The sequence below is a fragment of the Lygodium microphyllum genome, chromosome 9 (assembly GCF_053477565.2).
Source record: "Lygodium microphyllum isolate KBCC chromosome 9, Lygodium_microphyllum_v1.1.10, whole genome shotgun sequence".
In the NCBI taxonomy this organism is placed as follows: domain Eukaryota; kingdom Viridiplantae; phylum Streptophyta; class Polypodiopsida; order Schizaeales; family Lygodiaceae; genus Lygodium; species Lygodium microphyllum.
Window position 1 is genome coordinate 6,912,720 of NC_141143.1, and position 20,534 is coordinate 6,933,253.

The 20,534-nt window shown below is 46.6% G+C and overlaps 1 protein-coding gene across 14 annotated transcripts in view; it reads left to right on the forward strand.

The window, feature by feature from the left end:
- The window catches only part of LOC148030783 (uncharacterized), a 385,751-nt gene that overhangs the window by 355,412 nt on the left and 9,805 nt on the right, over nucleotides 1-20,534 (forward strand). For 8 of the 14 annotated variants that reach the window (XM_087684297.1, XM_087684298.1, XM_087684294.1 and 5 more), the window contains 4 exons: nucleotides 1,661-1,730; nucleotides 2,026-2,198; nucleotides 10,462-10,539; nucleotides 10,656-10,802. In XM_087684297.1, coding sequence (XP_087540423.1) covers nucleotides 1,661-1,730; nucleotides 2,026-2,198; nucleotides 10,462-10,539; nucleotides 10,656-10,738 — 404 coding nt within the window. In that variant the 3' untranslated portion in view covers nucleotides 10,739-10,802. Of the gene's footprint in view, nucleotides 1-1,660; nucleotides 1,731-2,025; nucleotides 2,199-10,461; nucleotides 10,541-10,655; nucleotides 10,803-20,534 lie in introns of those variants that run through there. The other 6 variants (XM_087684304.1, XM_087684306.1, XM_087684301.1 and 3 more) reach the window with 5 other exon arrangements.

The window sequence follows — 20,534 nt, forward strand, 5'->3', positions numbered from 1 at the left end:
CTATCTCCTTCACTACTCTGCCAGAAGGCAAGGCCACCAAGGCTTTTGCATGGTCTATCTCTATGAAAGGTGTCATCAAATGTTGGCTCGTACTGTCAGTGACAACTGTCCTCATGCTCCACCAAATTGTCACTCTCTCTCATAGTCTAGGTGTTTGGTCATAGATCCAAGAAATTTCATGTAATAATCTTTAGCCACCTATCCAACCTCTTGGAACCCTGGCCTGGCTATAGAACCATCTACTCTCTTGACTCTCTTAACTCTTGGAACCCTCCCTATCCAACCTCTTGGATCCCTGGCCTGGCTATAGAACCATATACTCTCCCAACTCTCTTAACTCTCTGTCTAAAGTGTCTGGGTCCCATAATACAGAAAGATCCCTGTTCACCCTATCCTCTGCCTGGATCCAAAGGATGCTGGAGCATGATACACGTGCTCCAATATAGCTTCATCCATTGCATCTATCTCTGCTTTGGCAGCCTGCACCCATCTACATCTAGGGCATCTCTCCTCTCGCTAAAAAGCTGCAAGAGAAGCTCTAGCTGCCCTCTCTTTTCCCTCCCTCTTCTCTAGAGGCACCTCGTCTAAATCTCTCTCAACCATCTAAGAAAGGTTTGCATCCTCGAATCTGGGTCACATGCTCTAACTTTGTAATTTACCTCTTCAAGGTTTTTTTTGTTTTTCAGAGAAGAGAAAAAATTCTATCAATAAGAGTCCCTGGAAAACATTTCCTAGGAAAAATGTAAAATACAAATCAGCCATGTAAGGGATTTCCATATCAAAAAATTTATGTAACAAGGGGAAGTCTACTACAAATCATGAATGAATAACCAACCAGGAGGCCTTTAATGTGAGACCATGTGCACCTAGAGAAGGAAGAAAGTGCTGGAATCCCATGCGGGCTGCACTAGGTTCCCCTAGGGAAAGAGGGGGCTGTTGGCTGTCTCACCCCAACTACTTTAAGTCAACTTTCCTTGCTTCATGTTTGTCCATCTTGTGATTCCATACATTCCAAACTATATATTATAAGGCATTCATGTTACCTCTGAATATTCAAAGCCCTTTAGTAGTGCAGATTACAGCGCTCATAGAAGGTGTTTTTTATTACGATGTTACTTCACTATGTTGTTTCATCCATAGTTTTAGGGATGTGTGTATTGATTATCCATCTTTGTTGCTAAAAACTGATCCCTCCCTGTCAGAATCTCTAGGGATTCTCATCCACATTCATGGAACTTATACCTTTTTGAGATGGACAGGTTCTTATGGACCATAACCTCCTTCAAAATCGTTCTGTAGAAATTGTGAAAGAGATCGCACAACAAATGAAAGTAAACACCAACTTGAGACATGACATAAAATATCGTCATCCTTGAGACTCCACACTAACTTGTATTTTACCCATTTCTCAATTGCGTACTCTATTTATGCCAAAATACGGTGACTCTCTCATCCTACACATAACACACCATATAAAGGCCTCTTGTCATGGTGCTTGAACTTTTCTTATGCATATTTATTCTTTTAACATTATGATGCTTCAAGACAAATATGCCTCTCATGAAATTAATGATGTAGCATTTTGGCTGCTCTTCAAATGGTCATAAAAAATGGAGACAAATATGCCCCTTGTGAAACTAATCACCTGACATTTTGGCAGCTCTTCAAACGGTCATAAAGAATGGAGAGGATATGACTAATGCAACTGAGAGCTCAGCTTTAGAGAGCAGGTACCTGATTCATAAGCTGGTTCTCTATATACTTTGAAGAAAATGATTTTTTGACTCAAGAAAAAACTCTCAAAACCTCACATAATCATTGGAAGCTGACCATTCATTTCAATAATAGGCTTACTTAGGTTCTGTAAGTGCCTAGTCAATTGTGATGACTTCTGACAGCCTATGGCCAAGATTTTGTATTGTACTTGTAAAGTTTTACCATAACCGAAGCAATTGAAAATTTCCTGCTGTAAACTTGAATTATGAAATTCATGCTTTTAAGCCAAGAGTAATGATCATGCGCCAGGCTGGAGCACATAAAAATTTTACATGACAAAAGGATTGAGGAAAAAAGTATCCATCTAGAGCAGTTGCAAAGGAAGTTGGAGATACTTCAACAGAGGAACCTGAAATGTCAGCAACAAGCATCAAGTTTGTACCAGCAATATGTCTTTGAGGCCAGGCTCTGTAAGAAATCAAGTTAGTTCCTTATATTACAACAACATTTCCAATTGAATCATTAAAAAACCAAAAAAATGGAGAAGGGGGAGCATAGCTTTGTTATTTGAAAATATTTGGAGCTGTTATATTCTTTTTTGGTGCAGAAGGGCATCCGGCCATGGAGTTGGTTGCCTGTGTCTATTTTATCGAACCTTATTGCTTTGACTCATTCAAAGCTGGCCTATGATAGCAGTTGTTTATCAACGTCCCTTACTTTCCAAAAGGATTTCAATTGTTTCATCCTCATTATGTTCACATGCATCCCTCCTGCTTCTTGCCTCCTTCCAAAAGATGTGGTGGTGTCCAGTGCACTGCCCTCCCCCCAAATGCTTGGGCCACCTTCCCACAACCTTGTGCCACATGTCCACTGCCTATGCCACCTCTGCCAGCCTTCATTTGTTCATCCATTCTGCATCACTTGTTCCTCAGACCTGCTTCCCACCCCTGCAGTCTCTTTCAGCTGCCTCTACCTTTCTCAACTTACTTTGCATCTTCACCCCCCCCTTTTCCTGAATTCTCTGATGGCAGCATGCCTCTGACCCCTTGCAGCCCCACTTCTCCCAAGCCTCTCCCTTCTTTTCCTCCTTGATTTTCCCTTTCCCTTCGGCATTGGGATCAGCCCAAAAGGTTTTGGACACTCAAGTAGCTCAAGAGACACCAGCCCAACAAACTGAAGAAGCAGGCGAGACTAACAAGACAGCAGCCAATCATCTATATTCATCAAAGAAACTCCAGTGCAACTCCCTGCACACCCTCAGCTGATGCATTCCTACCTATCTGCTTTGCTTCCCATACAGGGCTCACTCTCAGGGACAAAGTAATGGCCTCAAGGTGCCATATCTAGCTTACCAGCTGGTTGGAGATTATCCACCATTCCTTCATCCAGGCAGCTCTTACATGCACCCCAGCTAGGTTTACATGAGGCATCCTTGCAAAAGAGCGAGGATGCATGGTCATACACACAGGAGTATGAAGGCCATGATGACCCTGAAATCGGTTCTTCTAGCCCTTCTGTGGAAAGAGACTAGGAGCAAAGGCTACCCTCTGTCATATAGTGAAGGCCATGATGACCCTGAAATCGTTCTTCTAGCCCTAGTGGTGCCATCATCCCTCACAACTCTCCAATGCCAAAGAGGGAGTGTGAACAATTGGTGGAGGTAGGGCATGCTAGCCTCATCTAGATGAGGCTGTGGTGGACATTAAGCATGGCTTTCTACATACACCAATGAGGTCTAGCAGATTTAAATCATGGAGTTGGTTTGCCTTTTAGGTTTATGATGGGAGGTGAGACAGAGAGTAGCCTTTGCTCCTAGTCTCTTCCACAGAAGGGAACGCTTTGCTGGTCTAGGCGAAGAACCCATGGTCATGATGTGCTTTTCATGGAGGTGATTCGTGACAAGAATCCAGATTCAACTATTTCTACTTTATGGTCAAGGATTGGTACGATCAACATGGACTCAGTGTCCTTCTGAGGCACCTTGGTGGTGGCTTGGTTACCCTTTGCTTGGGTATCCATGGTCCTATTTGATTGTCATTGTTGTATGTACTATGGTGGATCTTTCGTCACTATATATTTCATTGTACTTGTCATACATGATGTGAGAGGGGGTATTAGCATAGTTTCATGGGTTGTGCAAGAACTTCAATGGTCCAACATTTGGTGGGTGCATGTCCAACCTGTGGAAACTTCAAAGGGTAGCTCATTTCAGCATGGCCAACCTACATTTATCTCCCTATTTATTGCTGCATGACCTAATCCATTTATTGCTCTATTTCAGCCTATTAGAGGCCACCTCTCCTCTATGTTCATCATTGTTGTATCATCATTGTTGTGTCATCATTCATGCACACTACATCCTGTTGGAGAGAGAGTCTAAGAGCACTCTACTGGTTGCCCATAGCTCATGTAGTTGTACACACTTGTGCTCTGGTATACAGCAGCTTCATTGCTCCATATCTATTTAACACCTGCATCATGCGCAAAATGTGAAGAGCTAGAGGAGACTCAAAGGTCTCGCCTTGGGACCGCCTCAAGGCCAAGTGGTTGTTGGGTTTTAGATGAGATGAGGACACCACACCCAGGGCCCAACATGAAACAAAAGGAGGGTTGGTAAGTGGAGTCAATGTTCGACCTAGGGTTCAATTAAGGAAGATATTTCTCGAAACTTTCAAACTCCCTAGCCTCTTGTAGCTCAGTGCTCAACCTTCACCTCATTCTCTCATACAACTCACACACAGAATCTAGCAATCAAATGCCTTAACCTTCTCTCAACAAACAATTCAGACTCAAAACAACATTTCTCCACTAGAAAGGACCCCAAGAAACACTTCTCAAAATATATAGTGTGCCAATCATCCAATAAATACATGAAAGAGCTTTCAAAGAGTTTGAAGGTGTTAAAAACTTTCTTTTCTTGAAGTGGGTAAACTTCTTTCTTCTTTTCAAGACACTAGATTTATGAAACAAAGAAAACATGATACTCAAAACCCTTGATATTAAACAACCAGCATTATGATTTTTTTGACACCACCGAGAAATTTCTTAAATTTTTGGAAGAGGCACCAACTTGGATGACTCAAGAAACTCAAGAGTTTCCTCATAAGAAAGTCATATATCTGATGCAAGATGACTTTACCTTTAAAAAAACTTCATTCAATTTAGTGTATTTTGAGGCACACATGAATTGCTTTGAAAAATTTTGAACCTTCCAACCTTTAAAAAATCTCAAACTAATTAATAGGTCATCACATTCAAAAGACCACAAGTTAAAATACTCATTGAGTATTTATTAGCGTGAGATAAGGACTTTGGAATGCTAGCAAAAAAATCCGAGAAATCTTTAGATTTCAGAGGATCCACACAAACCCTTATGATGGTTGAATTTTTGCACTCTGAGAGGATGAACCTGACTGTATACAAAGTCAAACCACATGCTTCACCCTTAAATCAAGAATCAATAGTTTTTAAAATAAAAACTATGAGTTCTTCTAGGCAAGATCAAGATACATGAAAATAACAACATAAAGGAATTACTTGGCTCTGAGTTGGAACCTTCTATAAAGTCAAATTTATCATAGGGGAAATTTTCCTTTTATGCACACGAGCCTTGGAGAAATTCTCCAAAAACCTTAAGGACCTTGATTTGAGCTAGGATGTGCTAGGCTTTCATCTCCTACTTCGAATTTTGCACTGCTTGTCAAGTCTTTTTCCCCTCCCCACTCATAGACCAAGGGCCGAGATGTCATAGCTTCACGTTTCTCTCTCTCTTGGCCTTGATTTCAGTGTGTCCTTGGATGATATACAGATGATCACATCACTCTTCTCTCACCAATCATGGGCAAGTACTCTCCTTTCTGCTAATCAAACTTTGTTGATGCCAAGATAATACAAAAAAGAAATAAACAATCTCTTATTCTCCCAAGGCTTTGATGGAACCTCCTTTTCCATCAAATCAAGATGTCTCTTCTCCCCCTCAAACGCCTTGTTGCCTAGGTTTTTATAATCATCTCTTCTTTCTACTTATTACATATTTACCAAATGGCACACATGTAACTCTCATCCATCTCATGTAGAAAACCATGCCTCGTCTTTTTTCTTTTACTTCTTTTTTTCCTTTTGTTTTTCTTTCTTCATCTCATCCTTCTAGACCTTTACAAAAGGTTAAAGGCCACCACACATGGTAAAAGAAAAAAATACATAATGTTTCAATTAAGTGCTCTTCAGCACCACTATAGCGTAACTCACAAGTTCTTTTGCAAAATCGTGCCTCAAGTCTCTTGGTGATTTTGTTCCTTTTAAACTAATGTAGATGGACCATTCATATATCATGATCATGGGCTAAAATTCTTCTACAAAAGGAACTTTTCCAAGGAATGAAAGTTTTCATAAGATTCTTTAGGCAAGACTTCTATTCAATAAAAATATTTTGCCTTTCCTACCACAATGGGAATAGATGGAAAAAATTTTAGCACCTTGATCTCCATAAGTTCTTCAAGGAATATATTTTCTTGATGAAGTCGCCTCCAAGTGAGCTAAGCTTCAATCATTCTTCTTTGATATCGGTTGCTTTTAGGTCATCTTGTGTTCTTCTTTTTCTTAATATCTAGTACCTCTCTTGTGAATTGTTTATGCAAAAATCTCTCTTTAAAGTAGCAGTCAAAGTTAGCATCACAAATCAACTATACCAGCTATCAGCTCAGCACCGTCACGTCGCAAGCTTCCCCCCCCCCCCCCCCCGCTCCATCTGATCGCGCCCGTTCCCCAGTTCGTTCGCACCCCTCGCTCCGCCTGTTCATTCCCTCCCGCTCCGCGTCTGATTGCGCCCCCCCCCCCCCACAGATCGCGGGCCGTTTCCCCCCCCGTCTATCCGCCCTGCCTGACCGTTTCCCCCTCGCCTGGCAGTTTTTACCCGGTCTGTCCGCCCAAATACGACTGTTTTCCCCCCCCTCCCCCCCCCCCCTCCCCAGCCTTTTCCCTTCCACCTAGTTGTTTCCCTCCACCTGTCCGCCCAGGCGTGACTACCCCCCCAACCCCGACATTTCGCTGTCCCCCCCCTTGTCCGCCTAGGCTAGACTGCCACCCCCGCCCCGACAGTTCGCAAAACCCCCCCCCCCTAGGCCACCCTCTGCTCCAGATCCCCCCCCGCCCCCCAGCGCACTTCCTCCATCCGCAACCTCAGATCCATCTACGGTGTATCAAAAATAGTAGCGTTCCCCCCCGCCCCCCCTCGCCATTGATCCCGCCACCCTCCAGTTGCTCCCTCTACCTGCAGCAACTTTTCCCTCTCAGGTAGCACCGCGACATGATTGGTAGTTCTCTCAGAAGGGACGCGCAGTGGAAACCTCTGGTCAGACGCCGGCCCACTCAGTGAGTGCTCCCCAATCAAACACCTTGCGCATCGTCCTCTCTGAGGAGAGCAACTCTTAGCCGTCCAAGCTAAGGAGCTGGAGCTAATGGAAACAGCAATTTATGGTCAAGTAGTAGAACATTCCCCATCCAGGGCCCAACTTCGAGACTGGCTTCACTCCACGTTGCGCATCGGCACAGCGCAGATCGTGGAGGCGGTCCTAATGGGCCGAGGGATCTTCATGGTCCGGCTTAGCTTGACAGACACAGCTCGTAAGTTACTCACCAGTTCACCATATGCGTCCACGAAGGGGGTCATATACATGGTCCCTTGGTACAGTGGCTTTACTGTGGAGGCATTTGCACTCCACAACAGGTTCCTTCGACACTCTCCTATCTCCTCCTTATCTCTCACCCCTTGGTTCTTAACAAGTGAATGATCATCCCAACGTGTAATGGCAAAAAGTGTGTGCTCAAAGAAATGTGCAACTCTCAAGTGGTCATGCATCTAAGTTTTGCTAGATATAGTTGTAGCAAGCCTCATGTCATGTAGTACCATTGATGGTGCTTTTTGTGCTTCTTCTCCCTTGGCGTGGTAATTATTTGAGAAAAACGAGTATATAAAGCCCTAGTTTATATTAGAAAAAGATGTGAGGGTGCTTGTGCTTGTGTCTCTTATTCCCAAATGGTGCAATGAGTTAGAAAAAAACAGCGTACCTTACTATTCCCTTTTTGCATGCTCAAGATTTATTCGTGTAGCTATCTAGTAGCCGCCTTCTTTCCACCAAGCTAGGGATTTTTCATTTTACCTAAAGATCCTAACAATGTATGGAGGAGAGCCCTTAAGGTCATCTTCCATGGTACAACTAAGACTTTCATATGTAACCTTGATGTAATAGCTTGGGCTATGGACAAAGGCCCATCATGTGGATATAGGGATTTTCACAAGTGCAACATATTTTTAATTGTTGTGAGCACTAGGACAAGATTTCCACGCCAAATTACTCGTAGAAAAACTAATATGAGCGGCATTGCCACTTACAAGAGTTGATTCCTAGTATTATGGCATGCTTAGAATGATGCTAGATCTCCTGCCCAATGATACATGTAGGGGAAAAACTCTTGGCAACTATTGCTCTTCCTCCATAGAAAAATGAATTCATCATATAGGGTATCCTCCCTCCAGAGCAAACCAAAGATCTCTTTTACCTTCCAACAAGCCTTTGTACTCCTACCTCTTGTGTCTTTTAAGACTCTTACCATATTTAATTTTCCATTTGCTATCTGATCATGGACTTGAGGCATGCCATTAATCCTATCTTTTTATCTATTGGTGACTTATGCCACCAACAAATCCAATAGAGTGATCTATTCTTAAGACCAATGGATCTCTTTGAAGCCATGATGCCTTAATCATGAACTGAATAAGCTCATTCCTTCACAAGCTGATGTATACTAAAACAGATGGATCTTGTAAAAAGATGTTCTTAAAGCATAAGAAGATATGTATGCATTATCCAAGAAGAGCCTGATGGAGATCCTGTTCTCAAGTTCTCAACAAACTTCACCCCTGTCAAAACCATCACCATCCAAGATCTTTGATATTACCCTAGAAGAGGCTCATAGTCTAATGCTCAAGTCTTTGCAACTAATGTGGCTAGAGAGCCACCTTCTCGCCAATCTACCTCCTCTATACTAGAGTGTGATTTGCCTTTCTCTCTAGGGATGCATATCAAAGGGTTGAAAACTCCAAGTTCTTTCAACTTAAGTGAACTTCTCTTTCACTATTGTTGAGGGATCCTTGTCTAGAAGGATCCCCACCCGCAAGGACTGGAGCCTCCTAGGGTTAAGAATCCTATATCGCTAATGAAGGGGAGAGGAACAAGGCATAAACCTGAGTTAAAGTCCAAAGATCCCTCACCAATCTCCAAATCCACTAGCCCTTCTTCTTTGTTGTCTCTCCTTCTCTTTGCTTCTCGCTTCTTTTGTTTGTCAATCTTTCACCTCCTACAACAGAGTACAAATCCAAATACCTCCTAGGCCAACCACTCTTTCAGAAGAATGTTAGGTGCTTCATGGGGGAGATGGGAGAGAATACAAGGCAGCTCGAAGACTATGAGGAGGAGGAGAGATGCTTTTCTCAAGACATAGGATTCTAGCACCTTCTTTCACTATCAACCACATATATTGTAGTGCTAGAAACCTCCTAATTGGTTATTTATTCAGGCCTTGTAATAGACTTCCCCTCTTTAGCAGAGAGGCCTCCCTTCAGACCTATGACTCGGGCACTTTCTACCATACGGCTGCTCAGATGGTTTGGCATTATTGCCCACTAGATTGGTTGTTCACACAACATTTGTATTTGTGATGCACTTTCCTACACTATAATTTATAGAGTTCCTTGCACTCTGTATTTTACCTCAGGGGGATTTTCTTTGAGGTGTTAGACCTAGGACTCGAGCACTTTCTAGAATACAGCTGCTCAGATGGTCTGGCATTATTACCCACCAGGTTGGTTGTCCACACAACATTTGTATTTGTGATGCACTTAGCTACGCTATAATTATAGAGTTCCTTGCACTCTGTATTTTACCTCTGGGGGATTTTCTTTGAGGTATCATTAACAGAATTTTCTTTTATCGAAAAAAACAAACGACTTTTCCCTTTGTTGTACATTTTTTTCTTTTGGAAAACCCTTATAGTTTTCCCTGCAATGCATTTTCCCGAGCGGATACAATAATAGAATTTTCTTTTCTCGAAAAAAAAAGGCTAAGAGTTTTCTCGTAATCCAAAGACCTATCCTAGTAAATAAAGGCTGTCCAGTTTAACAAAAGGCCTACATAGCTGGTGCAAATCTCAAAGATTAGTGGTGTGCCTTTGTGAGTTTATGGCCATGTCATCCATGCAATTCACATTAAAGATGTCTTCTAGAGAAATGGACAGTCATATGCCTTTGATATCAACCTCCTAGCCCCTTGCCCAACAAAAAGTTGCTCATAGCCCTAGCCACAAAAAGAAAGAAAACGAGTAAGAGACGTCCTTCTCCTTTGACACCTTGAATCAAAGTATGGTTGAGATCTTACTAAGTAAACGGCCTCTCTATGTGTACCAATGATCTTCTAAATCCATGATCGCAAAGACACTTTCATTCTCTATAAGAAGGCTTCCTTGCAAGAGTGATTGGAATTTCTTTGAACAACTCATATGTAAATGGATCTATAAGGCAGATGCCCAACTTGGGTGCCCTCACTCTCTGTACGTCACCATCTAAGCATGGGTTTTTCTTCCTAGCAAAAAACTCACCCAAGTACAATGGAATGATTTGAAATGTATGTAGAATATTCAAGAAATAAACAAAGAGACTAATTACTGGATGGCTATGGTGGTTTTTTGCAGTGGAAAAAGAGAGTGATGATGCAGCATTGAAGGTGAAAGAGAGAGGCATTGTGGCGAAAAGAAAACTTCGACAGACAGGTGAGTTAAACTGTATCCTTTTACTAAGGTAACCTAACCATGAATGGTAAGCAATATATAGAACTTATATTTTTTCAACATCTGACATTTCTATTGTCGTATTTCTCATTTGGCAGCAAAAGAACAAGATCAAATTATTTTGGAAATTCGAGAAAAATGTGATGTTTGGAGAAAGAAAAGCTTCCCAATTCTTCCTTGAAAGTTTTTGATGCTTCATTGTGTGAGACACAAAATTCTGCCATAATTTTAGAAGTCATAAGAAAGTAAGCATGAATCTCTCCTTTTTTTTCTTTCTTTCCATAAGAGGTTACACCCACACACACACACACATATATATAGACACAGAGAGAGACAGAGAGAGACAGAGAGAAAGAGAGAGAGAGAGTGTGTGTGTGTAGAGAGAGAGAGAGAGAGAGAGAGAGAGGAGAGATGATTGGGTTTTTTTTGGGGGGAAAGAGAGACAGAGAGAGAGAGAGAGAGAGCTGAGTGGAACAGGAGAGGGAGAGATGGAGAGCGAGATCGCGTCGCCTGTCGCGCCGCCATAGCCTGGTTCACCGTCGTCAGCACCTACGCGTCTGCTTCCACGTCGTCGCCTGCAGCTGCCCGTCGCCTGTCGCCTGCAGCTCCCCGTCGCCCGTCGCCCGTCGCCTGCCGCTGCCCGTCGCCTGCAGCTGCCCGTCGCCTGTCGCCTGTCGCCCGCCCCTGAAGCTCCGTCGGCCGTGGCTGCCCCTGGCGCCCTGTTCCGTCGAGCGCGACTGAGTCCCCCGCCCCGCTGCTGGTCGGCCCATCGTCAGCGGCCCCCGCCCTGCTGTCGCCCGCCTGAGCGGCGGGCTCTGCACCAGCATTTTGCTCGTTTGCCCTCTGTGTTTAGGGTTTCTGCTGGCGAGGCCCCAGCCCTGCGCCCTCGACTATCCCGCGCTGCCGTCGACTGCCAGACCTGTGTTCCACCCTCAAGCTCTTGCACTGTTAGGGTTGCGCCCTGCCACACGCGTTCTTGGGACAGGCCACGACTCAGGCTGACAGGTAAAGCTCCGGTTTCATTGGCTGTGTTTGTGGAATCCGTCCTTGGACAGCGCCGCTGTACAGGAAAGAAAGAGAGCGAGAGCGAGAGAGAGAGCGCGAACGAGAAGACAGCAGTATGGCTGGCCTGGATATGGATTTTCTCGACCAGACGGTGGCAGCCCTTGGCCCTGATTCCGATGCAGAGGAGACAGAGGATATGGTGCCATGCACGGAGGAGCTGCCTCCGGGTTCTGAACTGCCGGGTTCTGAACTGCCGCTTGCTGGCAAACGCTCCAAGCATACTTCTGAGGACCCAATGGGTTCTCAAGAACGTTCCTATGCGCAAGTGGCCTCTGATCCTGTGGATTCACAGGAAATTGACTGGGAGCATTTGCTAGACTTTGCCAATACTCTGCTTGGCGATTATGTCCAGCATAATACTGAATCTTTTTCTGAAGCGGGAACGGATGATGTGTTGGAAGCTACGGTGGACCCTAAATTAGTCTTGAGATCCTTCTCGGTCTTCTATGATCGTGCAGTTATCCTTTTCTTCACTGGCAGGATCCCAGTGCTGTCGCATATTCGCCAGTGGATGCACCATTTATTGCAAGGGGAGTGTGTTGAGGAGATCTTCCTTGGACCTCGCGGCTTTTATGAGGTGCTGTTGAAATCGGAAATGCATCGAGCTGAGCTCCTATCCAAGTTGCCACTATTCTTTGATCGCCACCTGGTCCATGTTGTACCATGGCGCCCCATGGCCGACTTCCAGCGTCTGCTTCAACGAGAATGCCCGGTGTGGGTGGAAGTGGAAAATTGTCCGGCGGTCTATTGGCCAATGTTGAAGGATGCGATGGCGGTTGTGGGCACGGTGCTGGTTCCCCCAAGCCTCAAGGCAATGAACCGGAACCGTTTATGCATGTTATGGGACACGGCCAGGAAAAGGCCCGCCTGGCTTCGCCTCAGTTGTTCAGGCATGCATCCTTTGCATTTTCGCTTGAAATGGGGCAACTTTGCGGGGCACTGCTTTTCATGTGGGAAATTGGGGCATTTCATGGCTGAATGCCCTGAAAGGCAACCGTCTTTGGAGGATGCGCAGGTTGTGCTGCCCAAGGACGACATGGTGCTTGATGCTCCGCCCCAGGAAGTCATGGATAAAGGCAAACAACCGGTCCTGGGTTTGGATTCCCGTCGCATGGACTGGATTGAGGCACGTCCCAAAAAAGGTAAAAAGTTGGATGTAGGCCTGGCAGATCCTGGGCCTCCTGTTTCCCAGGATTCCGTGTGCACGTATACGCGCAGAAAAGAAATAGTCACTTCACAGCAGGCTCCGCGCACTGCGGCCCCGTCTGCCCCCCGTAATCAGGCTCCAAGGAAAGTCTATACTGATGGTCCCAAAGGCCCTCCTGCTAAGCTGGCGTTTGATACCAAAGGTAATGTGATTACTCCCTGGGATCGGCGTTATCCCCGCCCCACTCCCAAGGCAATGGATTTACCCTCTACCTCTAAAGCAGGTCGCCAGAATTCTTTTGCAGTATTGGCTGATTTTCTGGATGAGGGGGTCCTGGATGCTCTCGCGGAAAAGGTGAAATCGAGGCAACAGGTGCCTCGTTCCTGACTTTCTTTTTTGAAAAGATATGAAGCTAGCCACATGGAATGTGCGAGGCATTTGCTCTCGCCATAAGCAACATGCCATGTGGACCGTCTTGCATGAAAATCAGTGGGATGTATTGTGTGCAATTGAGCACAAAAGTCACGGTGAAGCAGGGAAAGTTGTGGATTGTCATGGATTCCGTCTGTTTTATGCAGGCACCCATGCTACGCACTATTCGGGCGTGCTGATGATTATCCATGAGAAATATCAGCGTGTCCTTATTAAAAATGATGTGCAGGGCCGCTTTCTGGTTATCGAAGTCTTATTTGAAGGAGAGATTTTATGGTTATTGGGCCTCTATGCGCCGAATGATCCCGCATCCCGACGGGATCTTTGGTCCACTTTGCAGGCCTCCATGTCACGTGGCCGAAGGGGGCTTTTGATGGGAGATTTCAATATGTGTATTCACTCTTCTCAGTCCACTTCAGCGCATTCGGTAATGGATGCGCCAGAAAGCCGGGTGTGGAATTCCTTTGCTTTGCATGTTCTTAAGCAGGATCTTTGGTCCTGGCTTCACCCTTCTTTTTCGGGGTTTACTTTTCATTCCGCACAATATGCCACTACTTGGTTGCGGCTGGACAGAATGTATATCATGCAGGGGGATGATTTTCTTCCCGAGATGCTGGAAATGAAGGTCTTGCAGCAGTATGCGTTGTCGGATCATTTCCCCCTTCAGCTGGAGATGCGGGCACAATCTATTGCACCTTTTATGCAGTTGCTGGATAGGCTCCCGTTACGTTTCAACTCCTCTTATTTGAAGCATTCAATTTTTCAGGGCTATATGCAGCAATTGATCAAGAGGTTCTTATTGGACTTCGCCTCTGAGGGCTTGCCTTCATTTGCACGGTTGCTCTCTAATGTACGGCGTGTTGCTCGGCAGTATGGAATCCATCATGCATCGCTTTGTCGCCGTCGTCGATCTGCAGCAGAGAAGCTACTGGCTTTGGTCCGCTCCTTGCTCCTGGATTCCCCAGATGATGATTTTCTGCTGTCATTGGAGCGGCGTGTGGCCCATCTTCTTCAAGTATTTCAGTTGAAATCTTATCAGCAGGCCAAGCTGCATACCTTGACTGACACATTGCAAGATAGTGCCTGCCAGTCTCATAAGTTCTTTCGCGCCTTGCATGCGTCTCCGGCTCGCGACAATATGACCAGACTCTAGGATCCAGAGGGTCGCATGGTCACTGATCCGCAGACCATTGTCAATATGTGCAGAAATTATTTTATGGAACTCCTTGGTTCTTCTCCCTTGCCTTCCAGCCAGGTTACGCATGCCCGCTCGGTCTTCTATCATCTGGTCCGCCAGCAGGTTCCATTGGATATGCAAGCCTCTTTGGAGGCGGATATTTGCGAGGAGGAGGTCATGGATGTTTTGTTGCACCTGCCGACAGATAAAAGTCCTAGCTGGGATGGTCTCACTAACGAATTCTTTCAGAGCTCAGCCACGCAGTTGGTGAAGCCATTGGTGGTATTGTTTCAACAGGTTTGGGAAACAGGGGTCATGCCCTCCTCATGGAAAGAAGGCCTTATCAAACTGATTCCAAAGGTCCCTTCGCCGTCAAAGCTGCAACACTGGAGACCAATCTCTTTGATGGGCTCCATGTATAAAATCTACTCCAAAGTGCTGGCGAATCGGCTTCACAAGCACCTTCCCGTTATTGTGCATCCTCTCCAATATGGTTTCATTAAGGGCCGCAACATTCTACATAATATCTTAAATGTGCAAATGGCTATTGACTATGCGCGACACTCTGGCCAGGAAGTGGTATTAATTCAATTGGACTTGGAAAATGCGTTTGATTATGTGGACTGGTTTTTCATTGCAGATCTCATGTCTGCTATGGGCTTTGGTACCCGAATGTCCCGATTGATCTACACCATTAGTGTTGCAGCTTCATCCAGAGTTATGCTCAATGGTGGGGTTACTGAGCCCTTTGTCCTTGCACGCTCAGTCAGACAGGGCTGTCCTTTGAGTCCGCTCTTCTTTGCCCTGGCGACTCACCCGGTCCTTTCAATGTTATCTTCCATGGCAGATTCGGCTCAGCTAGCAGGGCTGTCTCTTCCTTTGGGCCAACACTTCATTAGCCAATCTTTGGCTGATGACACCTTTATGATTTTGCAGGCGGACAGGGACAACATTCGCAAGGCATTAGAGGTTTGGACGCTTTTTGGTCAAGCCTCTGGGCTTCGCATCAATGCCTTTAAGTCCGCCATTCTCAGTTGCACGGAGCCTGATTTACAGTCATTAGGCTGGCAAGGCCAAGTGGTTTCCCGTGGCTCTATTGTCAGGCATCTTGGATACCCAGTGGGAGTGGATGTACGGCCAAAGGACCTGCTGGACTGGATTTCACAAAAACTGGCGGCAAAGTTTATGTATTGGAAGTCGCAAGCGTGGCCCTTCCATATCCGCCTCAAAGTGGCTCAGTCAATTATGCTCCCAATGCTATCGTACTTCCTGCCATTGTTGCCATGGACGCCTACTACTTTGATGCCTCTCACTCATCCCATCCGTTTCATGCTATGGAAGAAGGATTCTCTGCAGGCAGGCATTTCTTGGATTTCATAGTCACATACATGTACCCCTAAGCGCATGGGTGGTGGAGCTCTTTTGGATGCAGAACATCATATGCTAGCTCTCTGTTGATCCCTTTTTCGGGCCATGTGTGTGGATCATCACCCCTGGACCATCATAGCCCGTTATTTTCTTGAGGACAGCGGGCTCCGCCATGGTAACACCCGGCTTCGGGCCTCCTGGTGGCATGTCCTTAATGCTGACTCCCGTTTTTCCAGCTCCTCTTCCCCTTTGTTACTGCACTTGGTCGACTCTTGGAAAGTGGTGCTCAAAAAGGCCCGTTGGCACCCGGTAGAGGACCGCTTGCAGACGAACTCCTTTCAGCTGGAATTGTTGGCAGTATCGAGACTACTTTCATGGGAAGATAAACATCAGCTCAGACTGCAATTTAACCGCATGGCCCGTTTAGGTGTGACGTCGGTTGCGGATGCTACCCTTGCCACGCGCAATGTCCTCGTATCCTTTCGGACTGCTAGGCGACTTTTCAAGATCCCACGCAGATACCGTGATTTATGGGGAAAGCTTTCGGCGGAGCTTCAAGGCAGGCAACCCTTTCCTGCCCTGGCTGTGGATCGCCCTTGGCAGGACTGGGACCTTGCAGGCCGGTTGAGTCTGGAAAAGGCCTCTACTAATCAGGTCTATCATCTTCTTATTCGGGATCGCCAATGGCTGGGTGACAAAGCTAATACTGTTTGGGGACTGCGGAAATCGCTGACATGGTGGCAGACAACGCTGATGGAGGGCTGGCTGAATAAGGCACCTTTCAAATGCAAGGTCTTTCTTTGGCGGGTAATGATTGGTGGTCTTCCTCTTGCCTCGGCCCTTGCCAAGCGTCGCATCTCCAATGGCAATTGCTTCTTCTGTACCACTACGGCGGAGTCGGCTCGACATCGTTTTCTTTCTTGCCGGCTCGCCAAGAATATCTGGTTACTCTTGTCGCACATTTGGCGCACTGTGGTGGCGCCACAGTTGCATATGAAGATATTATTTCACTTTTTCAGATACTGGGGATGCTGGCACATTTGGACCACGCGCAATGCTTTTCTCTTTGATTCGGCCTCTAATGTACCGCGCCATGTTGCCAGGCTTAAAGGCCTCTTGCACTGGCAGTTAGATCTCATCCGACACGCCGACTTGCTCCCTCGGGAGGATTTGCTTCCTTGGCATATGGCAATTGCCTCTGGGTCGTTGCCATGATTCGTGTAACTTTTTAGTGCATTACTACTGGGATTTTCCCCACGTTGGCCTAGGGCCCTCGTGCCTCTTGTAATCAGAAAGAGAGAGAGCGAGCGAGAGAACTTTTTTACTTGATGGCTTAGTGTCATCAACTATCTTGTAATCAAGTAATCTTGTATTTTTCGTAATTAATACAATTACCTTTTACGAAAAAAAAGAGAGAGGAGAGATGATGTCGTCGTCTGTGACTGGGCCGACTGTCCTGCGACCTCACCCTGGTACCTCGTCTGTCCTCCATCGCATCACTTGTGCCTGACCCGCTAGCCTGTGCACCCTCTATTCCGCCCCTACTGCACACAGGGGTCACCAGACAGATCATCAGCGAGGCAGAGCGACAGCCAAACCCTAATCGTTTGTGCCCAGCGCTTCCTACCTATCTTGCGCCCCCTGTGCTCCTGTGGGGCCGGGACCTATGTGCCACCAGCAGGCTTCTCAGTCTCCTATCACCTGTTCCTCCAGCGTGCAGGGTAGACTGTTTGCCCCGCGCGTGCTCACACACCCCGAGAGAGAGAGAGAGAGAGAGAGAGAGAGAGACGACTGCCGCCTGACAAGTGCGCCTGACTGTCGCCTGACGACTGACGACTGCCCGCGCAACGACTAACGACTGCCTGCCTGACAAGCGCGCATGACGAGTGCTTGCTTTGCGATGGCCTGACGACTGCCCGCGTGCCTGAAGACCCACCTGCCTGTATTCGTCTGTGGCCACCTGCTCCGCCTGTGCCTATCTGCTCGCCTGACGCCTGCCATCTGAAGCCTGTGGTCACAGAGCACAGGCTTAGCCACAGCCTGCTCCTACTTGCTTCTTCACAGAGAAGACAGCAGTATGGCTGGCCTGGATATGGATTTTCTAGACCGGACGGTGGCAGCCCTTGGCCCTGATTCCGATATAGAGGAGCCGGAGGATATGGTGCCGTGCACGGAGGAGATGCCTCCGGGTTCTGAACTGCCGCCTGCGGGCAAATGCTCCAAGCATACTTCTGACGAGCCAATGGGTCCTCAGGAACGTTCCTATGCACAGGTTGCCTCTAATCCTGTGGATTCGCAGGAGATTGACTGGGAGCATTTGTTGGACTTTGCCAATACTCTGCTTGGCGATTATGTCCAGCATAATAATGAAACTTTTTCTGACACAGGAACTGATGATGTGCTGGAAGCCACGGTGGACCCGAAATCAGTCTTGCGGTCCTTTTCGGTGTTTTATGACCATGCCGTTATACTTTTCTTCACTGGCAGGATCCCAGTGCTTTCACATATTCGCCAGTGGATGTACCATTTATTGCAAGGGGAGTGTGTTGAGGAGATCTTCCTTGGACCTCGCGGCTTTTATGAGGTGCTATTGAAATCGGAAACACATCGAGCTGAGCTCCTGTCCAAGTTGCCATTATTCTTTGATCGCCGCCTGGTCCATGTTGTACCATGGTGCCCTATGGGCGACTTCCAGCGTCTGCTTCAACGAGAATGCCCGGTGTGGGTGGAAGTGGAAAATTGTCCAGCGGTCTATTGGCCATTGTTGAAGGATGCAATGGCAGTTGTGGGAACAGTGCTGGTTCCCCCAAGCCTCAGGGCTATGAATCGAAACCGTGGACACGGCCAGGAAAAGGCCTACGTGGCTTCGCCTCAATTGTTCTGGCATGCATCCTTTGCATTTTCGCTTGAAATGGGGCAACTTTGCAGGACACTGCTTTTCATGTGGTAAATTGGGGCATTTTATGGCCGAATGCCCCGAAAGACAACCGTCTTCCGAGGATGCGCATGTTGTGCTGCCCAAGGATGACATGGTGCTTGATGCCCCGACACAAGAGGCCCTTCAGCCACCTAATGTCGTGGATAAAGGCAAACAACAGGTTCTGGGTTTGGATTCCCGTAGCACTGATTGGATTGAGGTACGTCAAAAAAAAGGCAAAAAGTTGGATGCAGGCCTGGCGGATCCTGGGCCTAATGCTTCACAGGATTCCGTGCGCACGTATATGCGCAGGAAAGAATTGTTCACTTCACAACATGTTGCGCGTACTATGGCCCCGTCTGCCCCCCGTAATCAGTCTACAAGGAAAGTCTATACAGACGGTCCCAAGGGCCCACCTGCTAAGCTGGCGTTTGATACAAAAGGTAATGTGATTACACCCTGGGATCGGCGTTATCCCCGCCCCGCTCCCAAGGCAGTGGATTTTTCTTCTACCTCTAAAGCAGGTCACCAGAATTCGTTTGCAGTATTGGCTGATTTTCTGGATGAGGGTGTCCTGGATGCTCTCGCGGAAAAGGTGAAATCGAGGCAACAGGCGCCTCGTTCCTGACTTCCTTATTTTGAAGATATATGAAGATAGCCACGTAGAATGTGCGAGGCATTTGCTCTCGTTATAAGCAACATGCCATGTGGACTGTCTTGCATGAGAACCAGTGGGATGTATTGTGTGCAGTTGAGCACAAAAGTCACGGTGAAGCAGGAAAAGTTATGGATTGTCATGGATTCCGTCTGTTTTATGCAGGGACACATGCTACGCACTATTCGGGCGTGCTGATGATTGTCCATGAGAAATACCAGCCTGTTCTTGTTAAAAATGATGTGCAGGGCCGCTTTTTGGTAATCGAAGTCTTATTTGAAGGAGAGATTTTATGGTTGCTGGGCCTCTATGCTCCGAATGATCCCGCATCCCAACGGGATCTTTGGTCGACTTTGCAGGGCTCGATGTCACTTGGCCGAAGGGGGTTTTTGATGGGAGATTTCAATATGTGTGTTGACTCTTCTCAGTCCACTTCAGGGCATTCGGTAATGGATACGCCGGAAAGCCGGGTGTGGAATTCCTTTGCTTTGCGCGTACTTAAGCAAGATCTTTGGTCGTGGCTTCACCCTTCTTTTTCAGGGTTTACTTTTCATTCCGCACAATATGCAACTACTTGGTCGCGGTTAGACCGAATGTATATCATGCAGGGAGATGATTTTCTTCCCGAGATGCTGGAAATGAAGGTCTTGCAGCAATATGCATTGTCGGACCATTTCCCCCTCCAGCTTGAGATGCGGGCACAACCTATTGCACCTTTTATGCAGTTGCTGGATAGGCTCCCTTTACATTTCAACTCCTCTTATTTGAAGCATCCCATTTTTCAGGGCTATATGCAGCAATTGATTGAGAGGTTCTTATTGGACTTCGCCTCTGAGGGCTTGGCTTCATTTGCACGGCTGCTCTCTAATGTGCAGCGGGTTGCTCGACAGTATGGGATTCATCATGCCTCTCTTTGTCAGCGACGTCGACATGCAACAAAGGGCTTACTCGCTTTGGTCCGTTCGTTGCTCGTGGATACCCCAGATGATGATTTTCTACAGTCATTGGACAGGCGTTTGGCCCATCTTATTCAAGTGTTTCAGTTGAAATCTTATCAGCAGGCCAAGCTGCATAACTTGACTGACACATTGCAAGATAGTGCCTGCCAATCTCATAAGTTCTTTCGCGCCTTGCATGCTTCTCCTGCTCGCGAAAATATGACTAGACTCCAGGATTCGGAAGGTCGCATGGTCATTGATCCGCAGACCATTGTCAC